The sequence below is a fragment of the Mesitornis unicolor genome, unplaced genomic scaffold, assembly GCF_000695765.1.
Source record: "Mesitornis unicolor isolate BGI_N332 unplaced genomic scaffold, ASM69576v1 scaffold3364, whole genome shotgun sequence".
In the NCBI taxonomy this organism is placed as follows: Eukaryota; Metazoa; Chordata; class Aves; order Mesitornithiformes; family Mesitornithidae; genus Mesitornis; species Mesitornis unicolor.
In genome coordinates, this window is record NW_010177844.1 from 1 (window position 1) to 9,182 (window position 9,182).

At 42.6% G+C, this 9,182-nt stretch overlaps 1 protein-coding gene across 1 annotated transcript; it reads left to right on the top strand.

Annotated features, from left to right (window-relative positions):
- Positions 1-498: 498 nt before the first annotated feature.
- EAPP (E2F-associated phosphoprotein) lies at positions 499-5,786 on the top strand (the record flags this gene model as incomplete). The annotated part of the gene is made up of 5 exons (XM_010182233.1): positions 499-680; positions 2,018-2,116; positions 2,468-2,591; positions 3,521-3,637; positions 5,179-5,786. Coding segments are annotated over 5 exons (787 nt in total), but the record flags the coding sequence as incomplete, so codon positions are not given.
- Between the last annotated feature and the right edge of the window lie 3,396 nt (positions 5,787-9,182).

Consider the following 9,182-nt stretch of genomic DNA (forward strand, 5'->3'; position numbering starts at 1 on the left):
GGGCGGGAAGGGGGGCTCCGGGGCCGCCGCTCCCCTCCGATCCCGCTTGGCCTGTTCTGGCCCAGGCCCGGCAGGGCGGTAGGCCCCGCTGCTTCTCGTTGCGAGCTCCCTCACGGCCCCGGCCGGTGGGCTAGGCCTCACGGTGCCCCCCGGGCGTTGCAGGAGGATCACTCCGCAGCTACCGCGGTCCTTTGCTTCCTCGAAACCGGAGCATGGATATTTGTAACCCCTCAAGTGCCAGTGTGTAAACACATCCCAGCTTCCGGGCGGAGCCTCGCTGATGGGAGCTGCAGAAGCACCGTGGCACGCCACAGCGTGCTTTTTTGCATTAAAGCTAGAGTTTTAATACCAAAAAGGTGATAAAACATTTTAATAAATACATTTCCCATAAACACACGAATAAGTGCTTCCCAGTGCACCCACACGATTCAGATGTGACTCAGTCAATGTCTTAAGCTGGTTGTGATAATTAGGTGTGTAACGTTTGAATATTTGTAGCTCAGAAGATGAGGTGGACGTGCTCTTACACGGCACTCCGGACCAGAAGCGGAAGCTGATCCGGGAGTGCCTGACTGGGGAGAGCGAATCGTCCAGTGAGGATGAGTTCCAGAAGGAGATGGAAGCAGAGCTGAACACCACCATGAGGACCATGGAAGGCAAATGGAAATCGCCAGAAATGGGTAAATCGCTCTTAACATTTGCTTGTCTATGAAATCCTGAGTTAAGTGGTGTCCACTGAAGGTGTAAGGTTAATGTATTGTTCTCGTGGCTGCGGGGGGATGTGTGCTGACAGTCAAATGCTGTTTGAAGCCTACAGAAAAGTCTTCAAATGGCTGAGGGTGTCTGCAGGAACAGTCACTGGATGCCACTTCAGAGAATGCACCCATTTCATCTTTTTTAAGACTTCAGTTTTGGTGTTTCTGAACTCTGATTTCCTGCTTTGATATGGTTTCTCTTTGTTGGATCTGTCTCCTTTTTCCCAGTATCTCTTTGTTTCAGGTTCTTTCACATGTATTTAGAAGCCTCTTGGGCAGGTTGTGATCTCTTGTACTTTGTTTAGTGGCTCCGGGTGGCTATCAAAATGTGGAGCCCTTGAAGAAAGGATTAGCTTGTGGTAGATTGAAATCCCAAATCAGTTGGGGGGAAAAAGTCAGGAAAAATATTACTCTGTTCCTCGGTTACCTGCTTGTAATAGTTGCATCAAATAGTAAAGCCATATTAAAGATGTATGTGTTTTGGAGTTTGAGTACTATGGGTGCAAGAGATGGATTGCTTTGGCATTTGAAGGCATATGTTCTTTTTACTTATTACAAAACATCTAGTGAAGTGTTCCTAATTTCCTGGTGAATCAGCGTGGTATTCAGTTCAATGTAGGGATTTCACTCTGCGTTCAGCGGGTTTTGTAGTTTTATCTGCATTAGTGGACAGATGTGATCTGTAGGTTTTGGTATGGCAGTTACGAAGATGTAGCGATAATTTATCCCGCCGCATGCATTCTGCAAAGAACAGGATTTTTGGTGCAGACTGGCTGTGGCAGATGTGCTTGGCAATTTGTCTGGGTCTTTTTTGAACTTCTCTGGCCCTGAAATTTTGGGGCATTTTTTGGCATGAATTTCATTATAATCAAAGTTTGTGAAACAATGTGCCATGCCTGTGTATTTTTTGCATGACTGGAGATTTGTGGGGCGTTTGAGGTACTGTGGATTATGTAGGGCACAGGCAGGCATCTTCCATGCAAGTGTCCTCTGTGCCTAAAGGGAGAAACTTTCCTTTGAACTGTACCTGATTTTCATCTTGGAGAGAGGAGCAGCTTTGCTCGTGAGAGAGCATCTGTAAATGAAATAACACAAGTGATGAGATGATCAGGATGTGGGAATAAATTGGGAGAGCTGTTACTTAACACACCCAGATAAAGCAGAGCACTTCTGGATAGAGTAACTCGAAGGTTTGTTCCGGGCTGTGTACTTGTGGTCTTTTTGGTGGGATGTTCTTACCACTTCTCTAATTTCACACACAGGTACTTCCTCAAGTACTGGGCAGACTGGACCTGCCACCACTTCAAAATACTACGATGACATTTACTTTGATTCTGACTCGGAGGATGAAGATAAAATAGGTAAGTGGGTGAGGAGAGGAGAGAGGAGGACGTCTTTACAGTCGCACTCTCTATGATCCTGTAGAATCCTCTTGGGGGTCAAGGGGCTGTTCCCGAAGGCTGCCTTTTGGGGGGAATTAGCACCCTGTATCATCTCAACGTGGTTCCTGCAACTTAATGATGTATCCCAATGTATTTAAGGTGCGTTAATGCTTTGGGGTGGTGCATTTGGAGGAGAGATGAGCTTTAGTTTAGATTTATTACAAATACGGAAAAGGAAAACTGAAGAAGTGATGTTTTGATTATTTAAGTAGAAAATCATCATATATTTGATGGATGTAACATATCTGATGGATGCACAACTCTTTCCAGTTACACAGGACGTCCGGAAAAACAGAAAACAGCAGCAGCGTCGTATTCTTTCCAACGATGAACTGCTGTATGACCCAGAAGAAGACAATCGAGACCAAGAGTGGGTAGACTCACAGAGGAGAGGGTAAGAGACTGTAAATATTTGAATTGTAGGATGCTTAATGTGAAATGAAAAATTTAAATGAAAATGGTGAATATAGAGAGCAAAACCTATGCTGTCAAGTCTGTGTAATGAAAAAATACTTCTATTTGGAATTTACAGCATAGAATTTTAAAGCCTGTAAAATTTTTATGTGTATGTAATGGAAATTGTCTTCAAAAGGACACCATTCTGAAAATTGCAATTTTTTTCAAAAAATCAGAAGTTCTTAGTTCTGTAAGCCCAGTTGTGTCTCCAGATCTCATCTACACAACCATATTGTGGATGAAAAGGTTGCAAGATTTGCTAGTTTCAGTTTTTAATGCCCTGTAATGCCCTATGATACTTTGATTGCTAAAGTAAGCACCTGTTCCTGCTAAATGTTGTATTTATGGTTTTGGAAAACTTTGAATTTAGCAAGTCACAGAATGTTCAGATAAAATAGGAAGAGTACAAAGCTGCTTTAGAGTTGTTCAACGGGTGAAGGAGAAAAACGGCAGCTGCATCAGGAGTAAAATTCTGCATGTAAGTATGTTGAAAAGATTACCGTTAATATATGTTTATTTCATATATATATATTTCAGTATATGAAATCTCAGCAGAGAGATCACTTGAGATACCTGCCTCCTCAGAGGAGAGAGTCATTAGGCACAAATTCTTGTGTAATTCTTCTAGATGTATTTGCTTCACCAAATAAGAATCCTCTGTACAAAGTAAATGAAAAGATACTGGTATGTGGTTTTTTCCCCTAGTGCATTTATGAGTTAGTGAAAAAGGTGTCCAGAGGGAGCCAAATATTTATTGGTGTATTTTAATATTTAAAAAAAGACTTGAAGGTTGCATTGATAGATCTGACAACAAGGGTATGTAATTTTCACTTTTCCTCTCTCCTTCCTCCTCTCTTGGATTGGCAGGTACCGTAACCAAAGGAGGGTACTGCAGCAGCGAGCAAAACCTTCAGCTGTTCCAAATAGTGACGCTGTTTTGAATTGCCCTGCTTGCATGACAACGTTATGCCTGGACTGCCAGAGGTAACTGGTGAACAACTGTATTACTGTATTCAGTTGGATCACTTGGTTTGATCAACTCTGTCTGGCGAGGTGGAGCTAACAAAGAGAAGACAGGCGCATGTGGATCAGATTTAGGGGTGAATGGGAGTTTGTAAGAATGGGGATGAGCTTAACCTGCAACACGGAGGTGAGGAAGAACAGGGTAGAGCTTTAGCGTAGTCGAGAAGGTAAACTGTGAAAAATCCATTTCACAGAGACTAAGCAAGAAGTTCAGAGTGAGTTGTGGGTGGTAGGTCTTGGGTTTGGTTGGTTGGTTTTGGTTTTTGTTTGTTTTGGTTTTTTTTCAAATGTGTTGGCTTGATGTTTCTGTGCCTATTAGAGGCATAGGATGATTCCAGGTTATCCGTTATTTTTGTGTGAAACTGCCTTGTTTAGGGGAAGATTAAGCAAAATCAAGATAGCGTATTCTTACTTGGTTTGAGCCTTAGCAGTTGTGATTTTGAGTATAGTTATATTAAAAAGCGCTTGGAAACCATTTAGGTGAGAATCTGTAATGTGTTTGGCAGCTCTCCAATATCTGACTGCACTGCAAACCCAATTAGTACTGCAAACCTGTGCTAAGGAGAGGACTCTTGAACTGGGAATAAAGTAGAAAGAAATGTTGTGAAATAAGGAATAAACAACCTCTCATTTATTGAGTACTTTTGGCGATTGAAGATGAAATTCCACAGCAGCCTAAAATCATCAAAATGCTGGGTGCTGTTTCTCTTCCCCTTGCTGGCTTTGAGATTCCTTGACCCTGTTCTATAGTTAAGTATTTCAGTCTGCTAAGCAGACAGAAAGCCGTGCATTTTTACTGCCAGACTGGTCTTTTGTGGGTTTAATAAACTGCAGTAGCTCAGCACAGCGTTACACAAGCAGTGAAGCCAGCAGAAGGCACGATAGGACGTCTGCAGCCACCTGTTTTGTTGGTTTAGGGTGCTGTAAAACTGCAGCCCAAGGGAGATTGTGTTGAATTGAATTGAACTGCAGCCCTGAATTCTGCTACATACTCCAGCTATACAGTTGTTATACTGATGACAGCTGAAAATACATTTTATGTTCTATTACAGACATGCTTCAAGTGTGATGTGTTCATGTTTGTTGTTTATAAATAAGGAATTTCAGGCTTGCAAGACATTTTAGGATATAAGTGCCAGTATTTGAGTCATTTGCAGTTGCAGCTTCATGATCTGTGCCTGTCATCAGCTATACATAGCAATGCGTAATTCTGTAGTACCAATACCATTGTACTCCAGGGTGTTTATTTCAGCAAGAACCAGCATGTTTTTAAAAATGCCTTAAAAGCAAGACAGATGGCTGTAATTCTTTTTTTTAATGATTTTTGTAGTTGTGAAATTGGTTTTGTTTATAAAACATGTTTATAGATCATACTTATTTGGCTTTCAGCATTTTGGCATGGTATCTCCTATCTTTAATCCAATTTTCAGGGATGATAACCAGTTTCTTGGAAGCAGAGTTTTACCAGTGGTATGACTTGCATTTTTTCCCCTTCTCCATAGGCATGAATCTTACAAAACACAATATAGAGCGATGTTTGTGATGAACTGCTTTGTTAACAAAGAGGAAATTCTGAAATACAGAAAGAAGCCAAAGAAAAGAAGTAAGAAAATGAAGTACAGCAAAGAAACGACTTCTGTAGAGTCAAATCAAGAAGAGGAGGAAGTGTATCATCCAGTATCATGTACTGAATGCTCAACTGAGGTGGCAGTAATGGATAAAGATGAAGTTTTTCACTTCTTCAATGTTTTAGCCAGCCATTGCTAATGTGCAAAAGCAGGAGAAAAATATCCTGCACTGTGTAAGACTGTGTAAAGTATCAGAAATTCGGGCACGTTAGCCTTTTTTAAATACAGTCCTTTAAAAGTGTATGTTCACCAGAGAGCTTTATAATGGTTGGGTTTTTGCAAAGTTTACAAAAGGAACAGTTAGCTGCGTGCATTTGAGAGCACTATTCTTTCACACTGTCGGGTGGTTACGTCATTGAGTATTTAAAATTCTGTAAATACAATGTAAAATCTGTGTGTTATGATCATTCCTTGTATATACACTATCCATTACCTCAGTATGTATTAGAACTTGTGCTCAGAATAAATACTGTATAGTAACTGGTTCTCCATAGCTGCATTGGTCGTTTCTATGGCACATGGTAAACAGCTCTCAGTCGTAATGTTCATAGAATCACAGAATGGGTTGGGTTGGAAGGGACCTTAAAGCTCATCCAGTCCAACTCCTCTGCCATGGGCAGGGACACCTCCCACCAGCCCAGGCTGCTCAAAGCCCTGTCCAGCCTGGCCTTGAACACTGCCAGGAAGGGGGCATCCACAGCTTCCCTGGGCAACCTGTGCCAGTGTCTCACCACCGTCACAGTAAAGAATTTCTTCCTAATATCCAGTCTAAATCTCCTCTCTTCCAGTTTAAAACCATTCCTCCTCGTCCTATCGCTACCTGCCCTTGCAAAAAGTCCCTCCCCAGCTTTCTTGTAGCCCCCTTCAGATACTGGAAGGCTGCAATAAGGTCTCCCTGGAGTCTTCTCTTCAGGCTGAACACATTACTCCAGGGAGACCTTATTGCGGCCTTTCAGTATGGAAGCCCAGTATGTTGGGCATCCTTAGGCTGGTATTCTTGGTAGATTGGTGCAAAAGATCTCAAAAATTGACATTTTTATTTATGCAGAGTGGAAGATTGGCTTATATCAAGTTTGCTGGCATGGCTCATTCAATCAACATATTAATGCTGAGTAATACAGTGAAGAGTTTTTAATGTAAATATGTATATGAAGAAAATACTGGACTTTTTAATTATTCTTTTTCCTTACAATTACACATTTTAAGAAAAAACTTATGGTAAGATCTGTGACCACAGAGCTAGTTTGTGCGCTTTTTTGTTTCTTTAGTGAGTTTGCAGATTCTTTGTGGAAGCATAAAGAGCTGCTACTCGTTATTCAGACTTCTTGCTTAGTCTATGAATCCACTGCAATGTTAACATTGGGTTCTTCCCTCTTCCTCCAGGCATGTGCCCAAGAGGTGAACTCTTGTTTTTTGCCAGTAAATAACTTCTCTTTATAGCCTGGTACTTTTCAACACTTCAAGGGTCTGTCTGAAAAAAAAAAATCTCATCTCTATGCTTTTTCTTTTGCTAGTACTAGGAATAATTTGGCTCATGTGCTTTGAGGACTTGTCAGAAATACTGAAACTCAGGAGGCAGGAATCTGACGAACATACTTATTTATGCCTTAAATTATACTAAAATCTTGTAACTATTTAGTTACCTTTTGTAGTCCCTGGTGCTGTATTTTACTCATCTACCCACACTCATTCTATCCAGTGTTACATGAGATTAGGAAGAATAAAACACAGGATTATATGAGAACATTGACATCCTCTTTTCCAGTCAGCAGAGGCTTAACCTCTGTGTCACAAAGTAGAGAGCTGTTGAGGCAGCTGCTGAACACTTGTTTGGCTGGTATGGTGTGGTACCCCTTCCTCTGCACGTGCAGCCTGCCATCAGAATTGAGCCATATTTGTTTTGAAGCTTAGGATCTGCCTGAGATAAGATCTCAATCTCACCTTTGCTACCTATCTACAATCAGGCAGATTAATGGGATGTCTGTTTGATAGCTGTGGGGTCATCTAAAGTGGGACAAATTGTTCCTATGTGCCATCAGCCAGGTGTACGTGGAAAATTTCTGAACATAGGAAGAACTGCTGCTGCTTAGTAGAAGCATGGAGGAGCAGATGTGGCCGTGGGGCATGCTGGCCTCCATGTGGGTGCCTTCATGCTCCAGGTGAAGGGTCTTTGCACTTGGCTGCTGGAAACATGAGCATGAGGGAATGTAGTTCAAGGGCTCAAGTGTCGATGTGGGTGGTATCAGGAGGAACAACAGGTGATGGCAGCTTCTGAGCAAGGATAGAATAGAGCACCAAGGGAGGGGAAAGTCTATACAGAGGAATATTGTCAAATTTCTTAAGGGTCTAGCTAGCAAAAGAAGTGTCTCACGAGTATACACTATACTAAAAAGGTGTAAGGGACCACCCACTTGGTGGGTTAGGGCAGATGCAGCAGGAGATTTTGAAGCTGGCATGCCTCTTGATACCTTTCCTCTCATGTCAGGTACTTTCTTGCTGCTGCTTCTTGCCTTATCACTTGATTTCCAGAGCTGCTTGTTAGGAAGGATGGGAGCAGGCAGGACTGAGACACGTTCACCCTGTGTTGATAAAGTCTTGCAGCTTTGAATGGAAGTGATGCCTTTATTTGTGCTGAATACCACACTTGTCCTTGAACTTTGTATGTGTTTGTACAGAAAGGAGGCATTCATGATTACCACCACTTTTTCAAGCGGCAACACCAACGCAAGACTCCTCCAGCAGCAATTGTAGCAGGCAACAGCAGTCTTGGATAAGGACAACAGCTCCTCCAGCCAGTTGTGTCAGGGTATTAATCATGTGAATGCTCTCAATTCTTCTTGTACTGAAATCAGTCTGCATAGATAAAGTGTGTCTAAATGTCTTCTGGGCGAGTTAAATCCCTTTTCAGATTCTGCCACGTAAACCAGTACAGTCTCCAGTTGTCTCTGCAGCTGGTTTTCTTTTTCACAGTTATCTCCTGGTACCATAACTGCATTTTGCAGCTGTGTAAGTAACTTATGTGTTCATCCTCCTGTGACTGTATTTCCTTGCTTTTCCTTGTAGGAATAGCACAGGTGAGGGCAGGGGCAGGGTGACTGCAAGAACAAAATTCCGTTCAGTCACATAATTTCAAGTTGATGTACTAAGCAGAGTGAGTATAGTGGGTCGACACGCGTTTCTAATGTACGGTGTGTGCAGTTGGCCTGTGAGTGGCCTGTGGTGGCCTGGCCCTGGTGGCTACCAGTTGTACCTCATGCTCTGCTTACTCATGGTGCCTGATTACCACCTATGTCCCTTTCCAGTGGATTTCTAACTATTCCCTTATAAACTGGAGTGCCAGTATAAGCTGCCAATGGCCTTTCTAATTGTGCAGTCCAAGGCCAATTTCTGGGAATTTCTCCTTCTCTTAGGCCAAATTAGCAGTCAGGGCAGGGGTGTCTCACACCCTCTGGCTTCTGGCGTCAAGCCTTGTAGAAGTGTCAAGTTAGCAACAGTCACAGTAAACAGTTGATCTATCGTCTTTATTTTTCCTGTTCGTATGGGATTAAGCTAGTCAGAGTTGGCTGATGTTAAGGTCTCATTTAACTGAGCTGTTATTTTGGGTGGGCTTTACCCTCTGATAACTGAAGACACTGAAGTCTCCTGCAGAGCATTTTTACCATTCTTCCCCTGGGCCCTGCCAAGCACAGTCTTTGGGTCTTTCGTAATACCCAGAACATCAATTTAGATTTAATAGGATGAGAGATGACAGGCTGGAACACCACCTCGATATGACTCAGGCAGTTCACCTCAGGTTCATGGTCAGCCATGTAAATTAACCAGACCGGCACTCACGGCGGGGGTTTAACATCCTGCAGGGTCCGAGGGCCCCGCCGTAC